Raw genomic sequence first — 19,686 nt, 5'->3', positions numbered from 1 at the left:
TGCTGCTCCCCTTCCGCTATGCATTTACCAACCGACCTCCTCTCTTTCTCTCTCCCTGGAGCGCATCAAACCTTCGGGGAGTTATTGTAGTTGCATAAGCTTTCTTGCTTATGCCTTGTCTGCTGCTGCTGTTGTTGCTGTTGCTGTTGTTAGAAGGGAAACACGAGGCTGCTGCTTAAATTAAATCGCTTTAAGGGGGTGTTTAAGGATAGCGAGGGATACCACCGGCATGAGCAAAGGGTCAATAAGCCGACGACCTCCTCCTCCTCCCAAGTAGAACTATATTTGCGGCATATTCTGTATGGTCCCAAAATGTTCCTGTCCGAAAGCCAACCAAGCAGGCGGCAGGTATTATTAACAGAGATGTAATTTAAGAAGAAAAAAATATGAGCAGAATAATTGAAAGATAAGGAGGAGGAGCAGTGGAAAGCGCGTTCATGAATATGAATGTACTTCTCCCGAGATGATGTTTAAAGGGAAGAAAAAAAAGGAAGGAAGAAAATACTACATATCAGTAAAATGGCAGAGATACTGCTGACGTTGTGGCGAGATTAGAAGGAATTACAAGGAAAGTAAGCGGTCATTGTCAGCGGTGGAGATGGCGGTGTATTTAACGCTGCTGCTGGTTTGCGAACAAATACGTTCCGCAGAGTATCGTATGCCCAGCACCGTGTGCAGTGCTCGTCTTGACCAAGAATTCGAGAACATGTAGTGCAACGCTGGTGACAGTTGATACAGAACCAGTCTTTTTCAAGAGGTTTGTCGCAAGTACCGCAAACTACAGCCGCAACGTCGTCGTCTTCGACGTGGTGATGAATAGGTGACGAAGGAGGCGAGGGAAATGTATACATTGTTGCTTTGCTGACTGCTGAAGGGAATGGATAGGTAAAGACAAGAGGAAAAACGAGTGGAGAGGGTTGGGGTGGGGATGAAGAACAGAGGTGTCGTCTCTCTTTTTCAGAAGCACAAGAGGAATGGGGATTATATATAGATCTCACACTATCTTTGCATTCAAATGTGTCAAGTCGAAAACCGAATAACCCTCCCCGATGTGATTGCAAAGGAAATATTGCATCGGTCGTAGCAAGCAAGCGATGCATTCAATGTCACACTGCGTTGCAGTGACCTTGGATCCAATGCAGAAAGTATCAAGGAGAACAACACGACCTCAAAGTTTTTTCTAGCACCCCTTATTTACCTCGCAACGGCCTTCACTTAGTATTTTACAACCCCAATGCAGGAAAAAGCATCAGTATCCCAATCCCCCACCCGACTTCAGCTCTCTCCTAGCCCGATCTTCAGCACGTGTGGCAACTTTTTGCTTGTTTGCTTGTGCATTTTACAATCATATATCCAGCATTTTGGGTGCTAAATTCCATTGCTGGTTATCCTTTGCTGCATCAGTCAACGTTAATCTCTTCTGCCTATGTCCACTCCGTGACACTTATCAAGTATGGAAACTTTCATCTCTATATTACCTTTGGTTACAAAGAAAATGAACTTGTATAGTATGCAGTAAATTCCAGAAACAATGATTAATACTTGGTTGTTTTGAAGATCTTATTGACCCCTACTGCTCAGGCAAACAATGATTTACATTGGTTGCAAATAGTAGCAGGAGCTGACTATTGATAATTCCTTTATTCCTCATTGACGCGCTTGCCGCGACTGATAATTCGCTTCTCGCCGATGCAGGTGCTTTCCAAAATGGCATGCATATCCACCACCACCATCCTGGTAAATAGCTGCGAGTCCAAAGACTGCAATGTGGTAATTCGATGCAGGGCGAATTCAAGCAGTCTCGTCGCAAATGCCCAAGTTTCTCTTCACTGAGACTCCGAGTGTCACCAAAGCAGTTAACAAAAAAGGTTCTAAGATAGCGTCCAAGATCCATGCTAGAGAACACCGTATTTTCTTATGCAGGCGATGCCTACGCTCCTGAATGCGCATGGCCAGAAAACTGCTCTCCACGCTCAACGAATACTTTGCCAGTTTTACAATCCACAGCCATCAGATTTACTCTACAATAGCAGAGAGAATTTCAGCTGGCAAGCAATTCTAAGTTTGTAAAGTCGAGATGGATCAAATTGGGAAAGGAACAACAAGTCCAGAAACGGTCTGTGCTACATTTCCTATACGACTTTCTTCATTATTCACGCTTTCATGAAACTATTTTTCACACTTGCATTTTGTTGCTGCTGCGTAAGCTTATTATATCTACATAATAAACAGTAATTTGCTTCCTAGAGTTTGCGGCATATTGGAGATAAATGAATGCGCACGAGAGAAGGTATTCAACCGTGAATTGCCACATCGATAGTACAAACCAAAGAACCATGTTCGGAAAGCATGAAATGGTCTTCTGTAGAAGTATTAGTCCAGCTCTGGTTAAAGGATAGCTGGATACCAGATCATGACCAGCTTCGGTTTTGCTTCTCCTGTTCTGTTCCACGCATTTTACACCACTGTTTACCAAAACGTCTCTGTAAAAATGAAAATATGCATTACGTAGCTTCTACAAAGTCCAGTACTATTCGGGGCTGATCTGGCTTTGCTTTGTCCTTTTCTGCCAAGGTCATAAAAAGGGTTGTTCTTCCTTTAGAGACGCGTATAAGATGTTGCAATGTTGGAGTACAGGAGTTTAAAAGAAATGTGCAAGCAAGAATATTTACGCGTCATCGTCGTCATTGTCGTCTTCTTGAGGTTTCGTTGCAAAAGGGCGTTCATTCATCATTGATATTTATGCAGCAGCGTGCTTGGGGATTGTGGTACAAAGCATGACAAACTTAGGCGATGAGTCACTCGACGTCAGGGATGCCAAACAAAAACGCTTTCCACCGGACACACTCGTAATCCTTTTATCATTCTTTTCTTACACAAAGAAAAAGGTCTCAGAGCAAGCAACTCGACAACTGTATGAACTCTAGCTTCTACCTTATCACCTCTGGTCTCTTGGCTTTCGACAAAACCTACATTGATAACATCCTCATCAAGTGAACAATGTACCGTCATCTCTGTTCTCGAAATCTCGTAAAGCCGTGTATTCGCCTGCATTCTCCGGCAGCAGTGCATCGCCGCGCTTCGTTGTTCTCTACATCAGCGGCTATGTCTCGAAGCAGCAATATCAGGGACGGGGCCGCCGCTCAGGTTTCTCGGGAAATTCTCGGCGAAATCCCGCTTATAGATGTGCGCAAAGTGCTCGTGGTCGGCTCTGGTGGATTGAGTATTGGCCAAGCTGGCGAATTCGACTACTCTGGTAAACCAAAACTGTACGCGTTTCCTACTTGTCATCATCTTGACTAATGTGGTATTATCAGGTTCCCAGGCTATTAAAGCGCTGAAAGAGTCGGGTGTACAAACCGTGCTTGTAAACCCAAACATTGCCACCATTCAGACTTCGCACTCCTTGGCTGATTCGGTCTATTTCCTGCCTGTTACGCCGGAATATCTAGCTCACGTTCTTGAACGCGAACGGCCTGATGGTATTCTCTTGACATTCGGCGGGCAAACAGCCCTTAATTGCGGCATCCAGCTCGATAGAATGGGTGTCTTGGATCGTCTCGATGTTCGAGTCCTTGGTACTCCCATCAAAACATTAATTACCTCAGAAGATCGAGACTTGTTCGTCAAAGCATTGAAGGGTACGATCTCAAAAGGGGAAATAATACGCCAGAAAATTGACATACTAATGCGCTCAGTTTATCCCAGAAATTGATATTCCTGTAGCTCAGTCTACGGCAGTGGAAACCGTCGACGAAGCATTGGAAGCAGCCAAGGAAATCGGTTACCCAGTGATTGTTCGCTCTGCCTTTTCGCTTGGAGGACTCGGTTCCGGTTTTGCCGAGAACGAGGCCGAGTTGCGATCTCTCGCGACAAAGTCACTTTCTCTTACACCGCAACTACTGGTTGAAAAGTCAATGAAGGGCTGGAAAGAAGTAGAATACGAGGTCGTACGTGATGCAGAAAATAACTGCATCACAGTATGCAACATGGAGAATTTTGATCCTCTCGGCGTGCACACTGGAGAATCAATCGTGGTGGCGCCTTCGCAAACCTTGAGTGATGAAGAATACCACATGTTACGTACTGCTGCCATCAAGATTATCCGCCACTTGGGGGTCGTCGGTGAATGTAACGTGCAGTATGCTCTTAACCCAAACAGCTTGGAGTACAAGGTCATTGAAGTCAACGCACGCCTCAGTCGCTCCAGGTACATATCTCAGTTTCCAGTTTTTTACAACTTTTACGTATTGCTAACTGAATATCCTATGTAGTGCGCTAGCCTCAAAAGCTACGGGATACCCTCTTGCTTTCGTTGCTGCCAAGATCGCTTTGGGGCACACATTGCCCAGTTTGCAAAATGCAGTGACCAAGACTACCACAGCCTGCTTCGAACCATCTCTCGATTATGTTGTCACAAAAATCCCACGCTGGGACCTGAGCAAATTCCAGTATGTCGACCGGCACATTGGTTCGTCCATGAAATCCGTCGGTGAAGTCATGGCTATTGGGCGTACCTGGGAAGAGAGTTTACAAAAGGCTATTCGACAGGTCGATCCAAGCTGGCAAGGCTTTGAAACTCTCAGTCAGCTTAAATTTGACAATGTCGATGATGTCCTCGTCAACCCGACCGATCGCCGCCTTTTTGCTATCAGCCAGGTCATGCTCTCGCAGGATGAACAAGTTCGCAGCAAGTACACCGTCGACCACATCCACAAAATCTCCAAAATTGATAAATGGTTCCTGCACAAACTCCAAAATATTGCGAACGTGCACCACACGCTTGCAGAGACTTCCTCGACAGACAACAATGGCAAGGCTCTTTCTAAAGAGCTGCTGCAGATAGCAAAGAAGACAGGATTCTCTGATACTCAGATAGCAAAGTTAACAGGCTCTTCTGAGCTCAAGATCCGCGAGCTGCGCAAACAGTACGGCATCACACCGTTCGTCAAACGTATTGACACACTTGCCGCCGAGTTTCCTGCACACACCAACTATTTATATACCAGTTACAATGCATCCGAGGATGATGTAGCTTTTGACGACCAGGGCACGATGGTGCTTGGCTCTGGCGTGTACCGCATTGGATCGTCAGTCGAGTTCGACTGGTGCGGTGTATCATGCATTCGTGGTTTGCGAGCGCTTGGGGAGAAGACTGTCATGGTCAACTATAATCCAGAAACGGTGTCTACAGATTTCGACGAGTGTGACAGATTGTACTTTGAAGAACTCAGTTTCGAAAGAGTGATGGATATCGCCGAAAAGGAACGGACCAAGGGCGTTGTTGTCAGTGTTGGAGGACAATTGCCCCAAAACATCGCCTTGAAACTTGACAGCAACGGTGTCAACGTTCTAGGCACCTCACCAAAAATGATCGATGCAGCCGAGGACCGCTTCCAGTTTTCACGCATGCTTGATTCAATCGGCGTAGACCAGCCAGCCTGGAAGGAGCTTACGAGTTTGCAAGATGCACAAGAATTTGCAGCTAAGATCGGTTATCCAGTGTTGGTTCGCCCATCCTATGTCCTTTCCGGTGCAGCTATGAACGTCGCGTACACGCCGGAAGCGCTTGAAAAATCCTTAACGCAAGCTGCTGGAGTGTCTCCTCTTCACCCTGTCGTCATTACAAAATTTATCCAGAACGCGCAAGAAATCGATGTCGATGCTGTCGCTTACAAAGGTCAAGCTCTAGTACACGCTATCTCTGAACATGTGGAGAACGCTGGCGTACATTCGGGCGATGCGACCCTAATTCTTCCGCCCCGCGACCTTTCATCCGATATCATGGCTCGGCTCAAAGATATCACGAACAAGGTGGCCTCCGCTTTTGAAATAAGTGGACCTTTCAATATGCAAATCATCAAGCAAAACGACGGTTCTCTCAAAGTGATTGAGTGCAACCTGCGAGCTTCTCGCTCATTCCCGTTTGTCTCCAAAGTGCTCGGCATCAACTTTGTCGATGTTGCAACACGTGCGCTCACCGGCAAAGATGTACCTGAACCTATTGATCTGATGAGCACGCATTACGAGTACCAGGCTATCAAGGTCCCGCAATTCTCATGGACACGTCTGCAAGGTGCTGACCCGTTTTTGGGAGTTGAGATGGCATCGACTGGTGAAGTAGCTTGCTTTGGTCGCGACAAGTACGAGGCGTTCTGGGCCGCCATCCAATCAACGCAGAACTTTAGAATCCCTCGACGAAACGCAGGTGTTCTCATAGGTGGAGACTCGGTCACGGATCCGGATGACTATATCTACATTGCAAAGACGTTCAGCGACAAGCTTGGACATCATCTGTGCGTTCCAACTAAAGACGATGCCGACTTTCTGTATAAACACGCGGGGATCCAGACAACCATTCTACCCGTTGCCTCCAAAGCGGATAATAAGCGCGAATTGAGACGATTGTTTGACAAGCACAACATTGACTTTGTAATGCATCTTGCAAAGGAACGCCCGACAAGCCGAGAAGATGAAGGATACATTTGTCGCCGCGCAGCCGTCGACTTTGGTATCCCTCTACTAAACGATTCCAAGGTGGCTCGTCTCTTCACGGACACGTACTTGAGAAAGTGCAAAGCGATTGCAAGCGACTTGCCTCCAGAAGTGAGAAGTTGGGGAGAATTTGTTCCTGCAAAGATATAGTCGAAAAAACCTTCATTTACTTTTAAAAAAGAATGATGATAGCGTGAAATGCAAATTTTATATATATTTGATCTGAGATGGTGATTTTGTAGATTCTTTTTCTATAAGAATGATGAGAGGTACAAATGAATGCGATAATTTATCATGACACGAAGAATGATGTAGTACGGGAATAGCAAATTGTTGTTGGGTGTCTCTTTCAATTTTCTTTACGGCATAGTGGAGTTGGATGTGGTTGAGGAGGAGGATGACTTTGGCCAAAGATAGGAGGATGCCCACTGTGCAAAGTGTTCCAACACAGATGAGTTATGGCTAGTTCCAGATGGTTCACTGCTGTTTGTTGCTCGCTGCTGCCGCTGTTGTTGTTGCTGCAGCTGAGAGCTAGCCACTGCTGACCGGCTGAACATCTTTTGGTGGGAAGATACTCGGGATATGGATGGTTCACCGCCAGCCTCTACAGTGGATGGACCGCTGACAGGCGGAGACTTGGGAGGTACTTGCTGCCCACGTGGCGGACGCAGCGGTGGTGATGCTGGTGTAGGAGCAGGTGGTGGAATAGGCGGAGAGGGCATCCTGTTCTCTTCGTCGGTATCCCAATCATCATCGTCATCGTCGTCGAATTCATAGTCATCGTAGTCAGATGGTGCATGCACATTGTAGACACACGACTGACCGACCCACTGAATAGCCTGTGGTTCGTCATCGTGTTCATCATCTTGATCTCGTCGTTTTCGTGGTATCGATTCGTCGTCGGACGAAGGACAGCTCTCGTTCACCATCCACGAGCGATAGGGACTACTTCCTCCAGCAACAGATGATGCCGACGACGAAGACAAAGAAGATACGTCATCCGTTTCTTGTTCCGATTGTGAGCTTGTTTTTAAGCGTGCTGGAGCGATTTTTCTAATGGTGTTGCGAGGTCTACCGTAATCGATAACTATCGCGTTCTCATCATCGCTGTATCGACCATCATCTTCTTCATCCGACTCCGCCGAGAATCTGGTAAATCCCACACGATGTCTGGAAGTAGTTTGCCGATCATCGTCGCTGCTGGTCAAAGCAACGCATTGCTCTACATGCTGGTTGAAACGTAATTTCGGCTGTCGATGTGTCGCAATGACCGATGGTGAAAATGCTTTCAACTGCCTATTTGCTTCCGTTATCGACATGCCACCTTCTTGCGATAATGCGGGTGTGTGTAGTTCCGATGCGGATCGCTTCAGCAACTCGGAAGCTGTCAGTTTCTTTAAAGCTGATTTGAGTGGTCGCTGAGGTGTAGCGTCTCCTGGTCGGTTCGGCGAAGGTGTCATTAGATTCAGAGTATCCTCTGTGCTGGACAACTTTGGTTTGGCAAAACGATCCTCTTCTTCAATGTTCTTGATGACAGTGTGCAGCGGACCGTACAGCCAGGTCACATCGCTGTCTTTAAGCCTAAACCGATTTGTTAACAACTGAAAAAATTCCCATCAGATAGCAAACAATCAAAAAGAAATGTGAGAATACTTGCCAGTTCAGAGTCTCTGGACTCACAGTCTTGAGGTTGTTCTTGTGCTTGGCCCAAGTGCGCCACGATGCATTCTCTAAACGTAGCCCATTGACAATGTCCTTCTTCTGCTTTGTCATGACCTGCCAAGAAGCTGCCAAATCCATTTCGTCAAAACGGTAGGAGAGATAATCTACGCACATCTCAGGCGCCCGCACATTGCGCTTTTGAGACTCTGAGTCATCGTGCGCAGCGTGCTTCTTTCGAGGTTGCATGAGCTTTGGAAGGTGAAGGAGTAGAAACTGACAAAGGTGGGGGATAAAAAGGCTGTGAGTAAAGGGAAAAGTTTGAAGCAAACCCAATTTTTCTCTTTTTTGCGGGTCGCCTGGTTTCACATCGCTTGCCGATCTTCCTCCCTTCTCTAAGCATCCTAGATTACGTCGTTCTTTGGCTGGAATCAGCGACAATGCCATACGGGCTACTTTTTTTGCTCTCAATTCGTGATAAACAATATTGATATACTAAAACTGAATGTTCCATATTCAATGCCCTGCTCTCAATGCTTGACATCATTTTCGATTGATAAGGAGCAACTTTCCTGGTATGGATCAAACTACCGTACTTGTTTGCATGGATTTGATAACTCTTATCTCAGGTAGCACACACGTGCACAAAACACGTATTCAAATGTTGGCATGCTAACATCATTTTTACATGCTCTTCGACCACTATTACTACAATTATTCTTGAAAGTCTGTTTACTTCTCATCATGTGATATCTAAGGGAGAGTTAAGTCCCTCGGAAGACTGCTGTTCCTTTCAGAGCTATTCATCGTGATAATAAATAACTTGAAACCGTACAAGTAGGCGATCCTCATTGATTCAGATTATTACACCATCGGAATGGATGCATAGATACTGCGAACATGTCTATAGACATTGCAAAGGAAAAGTGTACGAGAGTTGCGAATTTGTTTCGTAATCGCTTAAATGTTTATGCATCATTTTTCTACCACAAGCAATCCGCGTCGCACACAGTCGGCTTTCCTCCCACCGTCGAAAAGAATGGGTTTCCAACTTCGTACATTGTATGCGGTGCAACGCGTCTATGGCCATTCGCTAGCTCGCAGAGCGTATTCAACGGCTTCCTCGGACATTACAGTCAATGCTATGGTATACTCTTCGTACGGCAAGCCTTCCGAGGTATTAAGGCAAGGGATCAACTGGTTTTATGCAACCACCATTTCGTAACAGTTCTGAAGCTGACTGCCACAACTACACAGGTGGCACTCTTATCCGCTCCCTGCTTTGACGTCTGACACAGTCCACGTTCGCTTTCTGGCATCGCCTATCAATCCTGCAGACGTCAATCAAGTGCAGGGTGTATATCCTTTGAAACCGGCTTTCGAAAAACTCGGTGATCTCGAGTGCGCTGTCGGTGGCAACGAAGGCGTGGCAGAAGTTATTGCTGTAGGAGAGAACGTCAAGTCCCTCAAAGTCGGCGACCATGTCGTTATGGGCCGCGCAGGATTGGGCACCTGGCGCACTCACGCGGCTGGCCCGGCAGAAGACTTTCAACGTTTGCCAGAGGCAAAGAACGTGTCGCTTATCCAGGAAGCAACTCTAACTGTCAACCCATGCACTGCATACAGAATGCTAAAGGACTTTGTTAAGCTGCAACCAGGTGAGATTTCAATATGCATAAGCAACTCATCACTTGATATTTATGCAAGCAATTCAAGGCGATTACGTGATACAGAATGGCGCCAACAGTGCAGTTGGTCAAGCTGTCATACAAATTGCCAGAGCATGGGGTCTCAAGACAATCAATGTGGTCCGCAACAGGTACGATTTATCTATTTACATAAATCTTCAACGTTATATGAATAATAACGGGAGCATATTTTAGACCAGAAATTGATCAATTGCGAGACGAACTTATGGGTCTTGGTGCTACTCACGTCGTAACTGACGAAGAACTGGGTCAGCTTGAGACTCGTTCAAAGATCAAGAGCATTGTTGGCTCCAAACCTCCGCTGCTAGGTCTGAACTGTGTAGGTGGCAAGAGTGCCACTGAAATGGCTCGTTACCTTGGGTAAGTATGGTGGGCCTGTATATTTACCAGTTGCATATTGCTTTAACACTTTACTATAGTCACAATGGCCAATATGTGACGTATGGCGCCATGGCCCGTGCTCCATTGTCGCTGCCTGCATCGATGCTTATTTTCAAAAACATCTCGTTCCATGGCTTCTGGATGTCTCGCTGGACGGATGAACACCCTGCTGAGGAACGATATGAAATGTTCAAAGATCTGGTGGATTTGATGGACAAGGGTCAATTGAAGGAGACCCGTTGGACTAGAGTAGATTGGAACGAGGAGTCCATGAAATTTGCAGTAGATGCCGGTATACAGGGTTTTGCCAAGGGCAAGCAAATCTGCTTCCCCACAGAGACGCAATAAACGTGCTAATCTATAGATCCTTCGACAATTCCCCCCAACTCCTTTGTCCCTTTCATTACCGTTTGTTGTTTATGATTACCTTAAATGGCATGCCCGATCTGCATGAAACCAAAGTTTGTTGCCTTGTTTCTGATTCCGTCTTACGATCTCTTTGCCATTAGACTCGCACTTGCTGATCCCTCATGGACTTGTTGTCGAACATTGGGGCTAAGCGTCGAGTCAAAAACAAGAATGCTTTTCCACCCTCTCCTTCCAAGCTGACCACAAGCTTCTCTCGATCGACAACCAGTATTCTAAGCTTGACGTCCGACAACAGCGCTGACAGCCCAGCTTCACGGGGCACACGTAAGTTTCGCCTGTCACATAAGTTTTTCTATTGTAAGCTTATTAACTTTGAGCGAAAAAATAAAATGTAGCCAACGAAATTAAAGGATGGTCGAATTTATTCGCAAACTCGAAAATGCCAAGCGATAGTGAAGTTGAGCGTTTATTCAGTCAAACAGCTGTACGTTCTCTCTTCTTTGACAAGTAAAGGGAGCTGTGTAATATCTAAAGGAGTTGTAACCCAGGGCCGATTAAATCTTAATCTGGGAGATGCCAGTGTACGTGACTTGCCAATTGACAAGAAGTGGTGGATCCTTTGCAACGAGATGCAGCTAAACAAGTCAACAGCACCAGCCAGCAGTGTCAGCGGCAGCAGATCCGGCCAGCATATAACAGAATATCACCACGACGTTGATAAATCATCAGCTCCACACTACATTGGTCTTTTGCAGAAATATGATAGAAAAGGCGTACCACTTAAAGTACTTTCAGACCTGGCTGTTCGGCTGCGAACCATGCCATTAAGGTTCGGTTTAAAACGGGATATAATATTGACAGAAGCAACAAAGAGTCTTACCGAGATGCTAGCTGGGTGCGAGAATTCATCGATGGACAGGGAATGTTACTGTTGTCGCAAGAATTAAGGCGAATCAACAAGAAATCAGAAAGGTAAGAACAAGCATTCGCAAATTTACAGAATTAACTATCTTGCTTATCAATGTTTAATTTTGGTGTAATAGAAAATCATCAGACAACCATGTAGAACTAGAGATTATAAAATGTCTGCGATCCATGTTCAACAACGGGGTATGAAAGAAGCGCAGGTGTTTGCAGGGATATCTATTAATTAATGTGCTGAATTATAGTATGGCATTCAAGAAGCACTTGGAGCACCCCATTGCGTTGAAGCTCTGGCTCTGTCGTTGATATCGCCATTTATGGTCGTCCGTCGCATGGCTTGCGAGGCGCTCACGTTCATGTGCTACTGTGAGCCTCCGGCTGGTCACACGATGGTCCTGCGAGGACTTGCCTTGCTTCAGAATGGCAACGCGGGCCGCTTTGACGCATGGTTCGATGCGTTCGAGCAGATGATCGATGGAAGAGGAAGAATGGGATCCTTGGTAGGCGCAAGCAAGGATGTGCGATCTCTAGGAGTAAACGGGAACGGAGATACGCATCTTATGGAATTTGCTGTGAGTTTGACATCTTTTACATTTAATGAGTCGACTGTGTTTTATTTACAAACGATTGTTACCTTGGTAGCTGGCGAATTTGCTCTTGATAAATGCAATAGTTGACGCTGATACGGTGCCTGAAGAAGACACCAGAGTCGCTCTCCGTGGACAGCTTTATCAGTCAGGACTGGAGACGATACTGGAGAAATTGAGAAATTTCAACAATGACTTGCTGAATAGGAAGATTCAAGACTTTCTTCAGATGGAAGAGAAGGATAATGCTTCAACCTACGGGGCTAAATCAATCGCTCTTGATGAAGATCCGCAAGAAACATTAGAGAAACTGTTACGTCAGCTCGAAGGCACCCGCGCATACACGTTTCTGCAAAAGATTTTGCATCATTTGTATACAATGCAATTCGATACTGGGAAAAGGTACGATATCTGAATCAGATACAGAGAAAAAACTGGAGCTTATTCGAGCAACAATAAAAAAAAGGGATCAGTATTACCAGGTTGTCGAGGCTTTAGTAGCAGAGATCGCCCAGGACCAGCGAGGGTTACCAAGCGAAGTAAACGGCGCATTCGGTGTTACGATTGCAAGGCTCATTTCCAAGCTATCAAACGAAGAAGATCTGGCACAAGCTCTTCAAGAAGTCGAAGAAGCCAAGTCGATGGCCGCTGAAGCATTGGAGCGCGAAGCTAAGTTAAAGCTGATGGTGGATCGCAAAGCTGGTATGCATTTCTGTTGATGGAGATAGCAGGTTACTAAGTGAATTTGTACGCTGCAGATGGATTGGTTGGTCAGCTGAAAAGCAGAAATGAGGCACTGGAAAGGGGTTTGGAGATAGCGAATCGAACCAACGGCATCCTTCAACAGCGGTTGAGTGATTTAGAGGTGGAGCATCAACAGACTCTTGAATCGATGAGTACACAGTTGAATCGATTGCACGAAACCGTGCGGAAGCTGACATCGCATAAAGCGAAAGGTCACAATATAAAATTATGGAACGTTTCCGATACAGACTTTCACATAGAAAACGATACATTATATGTAAGCATGGTTATACATCACCGATAACTCGAAGCTTATCATATTTGCTTTTCTTTCATATAGTCTGATCCTTTAGGAACACCAATTCCCTTGAAGGCCAGAGGCCAAACAGAATCCTTTAAGAAATCTCTGCGGTCAAAGATCGGTTCACGGATGAACAGTATAGTCAAACGTGGAAACAAAGACACTGCAAAGTCGCGAACCGTAGAAACACCGCAGATGGAAAGCAATATCAGCGACATTGAGGAGGTGCGAACGACCGATGCTTCAGAAATCGCTTCGGAGCATACGACTTCAGAGCTTTCGCGGATCACAACACGAACTTCATCCTCTGTTTCTATAGCACAGCCAGAAACATCATCTGCGGCTCCTCCACCGCCTCCACCGCCTCCACCTCCGCCTCCACCGCCACCTATTCCTCCATCAGTGCTGGAAGGAGCTAATGGCGCACCTCCTCTACCACCTCCTCCACCACCACCGCCACCAGGCGGTGCTTTGGCTCCAAATGCTTCAGCGACTGCGGATAGCTCGGCTCCAGGTCCTCCACCGCCACCACCGCCACCGCCTTCAAACGGCCAGCCCGGTCGAAAACCAATGGCCATTCAACCGACGCAAAAGATGAAATTTTTGGAGTGGGAGAAAGCAAATATCATGAACCTTGGACAGACAGTTTGGAGCGTCGTCGATCGAGATAGCAACAACGACGATTCAGCGTTTGAATACTCGATGGTGCATCAGCTTGCAGACGCTGGAGTGTTCAAGAGATTTGAAAAGCAGTTTGCACAGAAACCTGTAAAGCAACTCAAGTCTCCAAAAGCAAAGGGGCCCGTGCAGGTCCTCGATTCGAAAAAGGCTTACACCATGAGTAAGTTTAAATTAATGAGCTAGATGATAATTGATGATGATGCAAATTTTCTTTTGTCTAGATATCTTTTTGACTGGCATTTCAAAAAAGATACCTTTCCATGAAATTAAACCGCGGATTCTAAGCATGGATCCGTACTTTGATGATGAGCAAATTCTCTCGAATCTTCTGAAATTTGCGCCCACCAAAGATGAACAAAACAAACTTACCCCGTATATGGAATGCGATCCCACTGATCTCCATGGACTCTCTCTCCCAGACCAGTTTGGATTGCAGGTAACATTTATCTGACAATGATTACAAAATGCTTGTAAACTAAAACAATGGGAATAGATGATGCAGATACCGCGATTCAAGGAGCGCGTTGAAAGTATGCTTTTCAAGGCTACATTTTGGGAAAGACATCAAAATATGAAGCATGTGAGTTAGCAAATCCAAGCAGGTCTAAGATCCGTGACTTAACTGTGTCGTTCCAGCAATTGAGTAGTATCTTGCAAGCTTCGGAAGACTTGCTGCATGCAAAGAATTTTAAGAAACTGTTACGGGTTAGTAGTAGTAATGATTAAGAACTCCTTTTTCATTCAAGATTACTGATTCTTATCTATAGCTTATATTGCTGCTTGGAAACTTTATGAACGGGAACACATTCCGCGGCGGTGCATTTGGCATCCGTATATCCAGCATAAACAAGGTAATAGAAACTACGCCTACAAGTTGCGTTGGGCTGAAAATAACATGGTTTTATAGCTTGTTGACACAAAGGGAGTAACAGGATCAACAACTCTGCTGCACTTTTTGGTGGACACTGTGCAGAAAGAGTTTCCATCAATTTTGACTTTCTTGGAAGAGTTAGGAGGGTGCGCCGAAGCGGCGAAAGGTAGCTGAATCGTGATGTTTACATCAGATTGCAATGTGCTAACTATTTAAACAGTATCCAAAATCGACCTAGACACTGATTACAATGAACTGCAGAAGGGCTTGGAGCGCCTGAAGAAGGAGCTACATGATCTAGGTATCGATACATCTGTGCCGCTGGAGGAAGTATCATCTCTTGAGGATGATCAGTTCGGCACTGTCATGCGAGAATTTTATCGGGAAGCGACAAGACAATTTGAACATGTTAGCAAGCTGAGGAAGAATGCCACAGAAGCATTTGAAGCAGCTGTAAAATTCTACGCTGAAGATCCGGCGAAAGCACAACCAGACGAGTTTTTTGATATTTTTAAGCGATTCATGACAAGCTGGCAGAAATGCCAGGCGGATCTGGATGCAACGAGACAAAAACGCGAGAATAAGGAAAAGCAAGAACGATTACAAGAACAACGACGTGGATTACACAGCAAGATGGTCGATACAGGCGAACGTAAGAAGGGTATTTTGCCACGTCAATTATCGACAGTGTTTAAGTTGCTATCCATATAGGAGACGAAGGAGAACTCATGGAGAACTTGCTGGCCAAGCTCCGTGCTGGAACAAGGAGCCGTAAATATAGCAGTTTCAAGCGCCAGCGCCGGCGTAGTCGCAGTGACTCACAGTCAATGTACACTGACGCTCTTGCACTTGAAGCACAAAAGCTGTTACAGTCTATTCAAAACGATGTGCCTGAGAGTGCGCATCCACCGCGGCCTCACGTCCGGCACGTACTCTCCAAAAAGAGTAGCATTAGAAAACCAGTTCACGATAGGTCCTTGAAGGGCCGTGCGCGTCGTTCAATTGCAGGCACCAACGACACGTGAAGTTTAAAACAGGCGATGACGCCTTTCCCTTTCCTATTCTTATTTCTTTTTCCCCCAACCTGCCCCTTGTATACATTCTGCCCTAATACCATTTGTGCAAAAAGCCTCATGCGGTGTGATCTACGGAATTATGTGTTTACATCGCTCGTATTGTTCTTTGTAGCATTCACAATCTCTTTACGATCTTTTATTGATTCGGACCTGCGATTCAGTGTCGATGAGTGTATCCGTCTGGAACCGTTTGGACATGGCCGGCATCTTGTATGTAGTAGCCACGTCTCTGCATTCTTCAGCTATGTCGAGATGCAGAAGCTTAGTCTGCTGGCAAGTGTGCTAAAGTTGGAGTAAAGTGCTGTGAGCGCACAGTCCATTTTTTTAATGTTGTTATTTTCACAATAGATCCATTTGAATATGGCGGTCTGCTGTTTCGTCTTGTTGGGGAAATTTGTGATTGGTATCTTTTTTGGCAGATTGTCGCCGACTGAGAGTCAGGTAAATCCAGATGATTGTGACGCAATGGTATGGAACGGGTGCATTGATGCGCGTATTGTAGCACTTTTACGATCGCATGTTGAACTTTCTCCTATTCAAAGTCATCTTTGTCGGCGCCATCATGGAACCTGTATGGATACAGATTGTGCGTCTTTCATTTTGGATTGCAGCTCTAGGTCTATTGCGGATATTCAGTCTATTAAGTCGGGATCGCTTCGACCAAGTATGTGGGAACATTGTTCGATGTTTATCGTTCCATTATTTGCATAACAATCGATCTGTTAGTTGACAACAATGCCATATATGCCGATAGCGGATTATGTCAAGATTAGCATACTCTTAATCTGCATCCTGGTATGCAACTTGACATGGTACATCGCCAGCTTCATCCTCTTCCCGGCCTACACAACCTTCTTAACACTTGAGGTACAAGAGACGGATTTTGGAACATTCAGTCGCCATCCCATGATATTGATGATTAGCAATAGTTTCTCCCGGTTTTTCTCGACACACTTCAAGTCTTAACCAAATATTGGGGCCAAATTTTAGATCAGCAAGAGCAAAGTTTCGAGAGAAAACGGATGGTCAATTATTATACGGAGCTCGGGACGGATATGCTGGTTCTGGGTCTCACACTGTTGCAATATTTGCAACTTATTGTACGTTTGCTGTGCCTCACAATGATGTCGATGTTGAAACTGATTTGATTTCGCTGTAGTGGATGCATGGAATATCGTTCAGTCTAGTCGATATCGTGCTGTTTCTTAATGTCCGGAGCGTTTTGCGTAATTTATACAAAAAAGCTCTGAGCCATCGTGATAGATGGCGTGCAATGTCTTACGTTCGCAAAAGGTAACGTTTTGTGTCATTGATAAATCAGAATAACCTTTCTGATGCTGGTCAATAAGATATGTCGACGCAACACCCATTGAATTGTCGCAACGAAACGATGATTGCGCTATTTGCAGAGAGAAAATGAAGACAGCAAAAAAGCTGGCGTGTGGACATCTTTTCCATGTGCAAGTATTTTTTGATCGAATGGAGTGTGTTGGAAAGTGCATGCTAATTCCATCTTATACAGCCATTGTCTTCATTCATGGATCCAGCATCATGTATCGAAACCAACGTGTCCCACTTGCCGAAGACCGCTGACACCGTCACCACAAGGTGTTGAAGATTCTTCAGGTAGCATCCTTCAAAAATATTTGATCCATTCATTCACAGAGTCGTAATTTTCGTCGTTCTTAGCTGCCAACGCAAGAGATAATCTGGCGTCATGAATATACCCACAAGATACCCAGTTGCTGCCAGGAGCACCGTCCTTCTTTCTAAGCCAACTATCTCCATATCATCTATTTCCATTTCCGTTTGACAATGTACATATTTTTAGTGCTTTCTTTTTCTTCAGGTTACTGTATTGTACAAATCTATTAAGCTACTGCGAACCGGGTTGGGCCATCTAATGAAAAAAGCTATGAGAAGACGTCTACTACAGAGGTTCATAGTGGAACTTACGTTTTGACTGAGTTCTGCAAAGCGAGTGCCGACACGTTCAGAGTGTTTCAAGAACTTGTCAGCACATTTGTTGATGCAGCTTTCCTGAAAAGCAACGATATTATCAGTCACAGTATCCACCTTTCTGTGATGTCTACCAAACGGACCTCCTTGCCAGTAAGGGACTTGGTGGTGAAGTCGTTAGCGCAGTCGTCAAAGCAACGCTGGACAAGACTGCTGTACAGTCGCAGAAAGTCTTTCATCTATCACAGCTGTCAATACCGCAATCTGCAAGTGCAACCTTCGAATTGACCTGCTTGTGCTCAATCATTGCCGCAATTTGAGCTTGTTCAGCCTGGTTGAAACGCGAGAAATCCATCTTTGTATAGTTGAAAAAGTTGCAGGAGTGGGAATGTCTCTCAATTTTTTGAAAGTTGAGGATGACTGCTTTTTTCCCCGATCGCCTCAGAGTGCGAGTATTGTAAAATTCAAAGTCGCGATGGATCCATATCTATCCTGAAAAATCAATTGGCACGATATGGCATATTCGCGTTGTGAGAGTAATGACCATTACTAAATTATGAAATTATCTCAAACTAATGTCTGGTACGAAAATATGTCAATAAGACCATGCTTTATCCACATAGCGCACGCATATCCAACTCATGGCGCGTGATCTCCCACTTCTGAAGAGCGAAGGAGTAACAGAAAAGGGCAGGAATAGGACTTTAGTGGTCTCACAGAAATATACTGTTGAAAAACTGACTGAAATTGTGATATATTTTGGCTGAAATACTACGCCACGATGCATGATGATAAAATCTCTGGAAGGTGGATATATATGGCAATAGCTTTAAGAGTATAATCATTTCACAGGGCGACAAACGATGTCACGGATCAAAACTGACTGTTTGGATGACTGGTTTTCCTTACTCAGAGGTTGGGGCTCTAAGTTTAAGCACTATCCATAAATATAAGTTAAGTCTTCCCTCGTCAACAGATATGAAATCTACTTAGGGTTGAAATCTTAATGGTGACAACCGAGGAAAGCATATCATTATATATTACTGTGAAGAAGCACATCGCCGATACCACAGATATTCTCACGCATCTCTTAACCGCATATGATTTGATGCATTCATTGGCCGGAAATTGATAGTAGACTGCATAATAAAGACAAGTATGTAAATCTATCGTTGATAGATATCGACTATGCATCAAGCAATGATTTGATGTCCGTAGACGTGCTCTTGCCAAATTTTCTTTATCCTCCGCTCTTCGCGGGCACGCATTTCTTTATGAACATGGGCATATATCACAGTACGACCGCCCGAGCACTCATGCAGAACAGAATCGGGTAACCCAGCGCAGAGCGAGGATAATCGATGCCGGGATGGATATTTATATTAGTTGTATGTACTTATCAGTTAAAACAGCTCTATCTATCACACAGCTGGAACGCTCGGATCCCCGGTAAGTGTGCCAAAAAAAAGTTATAAAAGGTTAAGTAGAAATTCATGAGAAATCGTGCTACGAGCGGCGCAGTTGGTCTTTGGCCTTTAAAGGTAAAAGGCCGCGCCACTGACAAAGAAGGCGGTTTGAAGTGTCTGGTCGTTCCAAAGGTTGGACACGATGAATCTAGAAATGTAAAGTTGACAAATAATCCAGGTTAGCGGAAAATCGATGAATTCGATGAGGGCGTGCATGTCCCGAGATTCGATAGCATATTTTAAGCACCATGCTTTTTGTTCTGCAGCGGCTGTTCCTAAATTATCCAGTACAGCACGTTGGTACTAGCATATGCAGTAGTCTTCATCGATCGCTCCTGTTTCTTTGTTAAACAAACATAGCAGCAATCTTTCCCTTGCATCATTCCTTTACGTTGTTATTGTGGATGAATGTAACGTGTCAACTTCCCGCTTCTTCTCGCCAGCCTCCCGTAATTGAGATATCC

The 19,686-nt window shown here is 45.1% G+C and overlaps 6 protein-coding genes across 6 annotated transcripts; 4 read left to right on the top strand and 2 right to left on the bottom strand.

The window, feature by feature from the left end:
- Positions 1-3,105: 3,105 nt before the first annotated feature.
- Positions 3,106-6,645, top strand: VTP01DRAFT_8594 (uncharacterized protein; the record flags this gene model as incomplete). Its single annotated transcript, XM_069387732.1, has 4 exons — positions 3,106-3,256; positions 3,318-3,641; positions 3,709-4,210; positions 4,275-6,645. 4 exons carry the CDS (start codon positions 3,106-3,108, stop codon positions 6,643-6,645), a joined length of 3,348 nt encoding a protein of 1,115 aa, XP_069241472.1.
- A 209-nt stretch (positions 6,646-6,854) lies between these two features.
- On the bottom strand, positions 6,855-8,403 carry VTP01DRAFT_8593 (uncharacterized protein; the record flags this gene model as incomplete). Its single annotated transcript, XM_069387731.1, has 2 exons — positions 6,855-8,076; positions 8,153-8,403. 2 exons carry the CDS (start codon positions 8,401-8,403, stop codon positions 6,855-6,857), a joined length of 1,473 nt encoding a protein of 490 aa, XP_069241471.1.
- A 790-nt stretch (positions 8,404-9,193) lies between these two features.
- VTP01DRAFT_8592 (uncharacterized protein) lies at positions 9,194-10,592 on the top strand (the record flags this gene model as incomplete). The annotated part of the gene is made up of 5 exons (XM_069387730.1): positions 9,194-9,339; positions 9,412-9,812; positions 9,871-9,973; positions 10,038-10,223; positions 10,283-10,592. The coding sequence occupies 5 exons, from the start codon at positions 9,194-9,196 to the stop codon at positions 10,590-10,592; spliced, it is 1,146 nt and encodes a 381-aa protein (XP_069241470.1).
- A 182-nt stretch (positions 10,593-10,774) lies between these two features.
- On the top strand, positions 10,775-15,746 carry VTP01DRAFT_8591 (uncharacterized protein; the record flags this gene model as incomplete). Its single annotated transcript, XM_069387729.1, has 17 exons — positions 10,775-10,937; positions 11,009-11,097; positions 11,162-11,442; positions 11,505-11,585; positions 11,657-11,723; positions 11,783-12,109; positions 12,180-12,526; positions 12,591-12,826; positions 12,883-13,145; positions 13,209-14,010; positions 14,072-14,286; positions 14,344-14,430; positions 14,487-14,555; positions 14,618-14,701; positions 14,758-14,887; positions 14,942-15,373; positions 15,433-15,746. 17 exons carry the CDS (start codon positions 10,775-10,777, stop codon positions 15,744-15,746), a joined length of 3,987 nt encoding a protein of 1,328 aa, XP_069241469.1.
- A 108-nt stretch (positions 15,747-15,854) lies between these two features.
- VTP01DRAFT_8590 (uncharacterized protein) lies at positions 15,855-17,518 on the top strand (the record flags this gene model as incomplete). The annotated part of the gene is made up of 9 exons (XM_069387728.1): positions 15,855-16,070; positions 16,146-16,238; positions 16,300-16,461; positions 16,524-16,664; positions 16,727-16,897; positions 16,957-17,090; positions 17,147-17,257; positions 17,320-17,423; positions 17,487-17,518. The coding sequence occupies 9 exons, from the start codon at positions 15,855-15,857 to the stop codon at positions 17,516-17,518; spliced, it is 1,164 nt and encodes a 387-aa protein (XP_069241468.1).
- Positions 17,519-17,673: 155 nt separating this feature from the next.
- VTP01DRAFT_8589 (uncharacterized protein) lies at positions 17,674-18,111 on the bottom strand (the record flags this gene model as incomplete). Its single annotated transcript, XM_069387726.1, has 4 exons — positions 17,674-17,697; positions 17,754-17,837; positions 17,891-17,995; positions 18,046-18,111. 4 exons carry the CDS (start codon positions 18,109-18,111, stop codon positions 17,674-17,676), a joined length of 279 nt encoding a protein of 92 aa, XP_069241467.1.
- Positions 18,112-19,686: the final 1,575 nt, after the last annotated feature.

This window comes from Rhizomucor pusillus (assembly GCF_041956525.1).
Source record: "Rhizomucor pusillus strain CBS 183.67 unplaced genomic scaffold VTP01scaffold_5, whole genome shotgun sequence".
Lineage (NCBI taxonomy): Eukaryota > Fungi > Mucoromycota > Mucoromycetes > Mucorales > Lichtheimiaceae > Rhizomucor > Rhizomucor pusillus.
The sequence above is the reverse complement of the archived record's forward strand: the minus strand, read 5'-3'. Positions and strand labels throughout refer to the sequence as shown.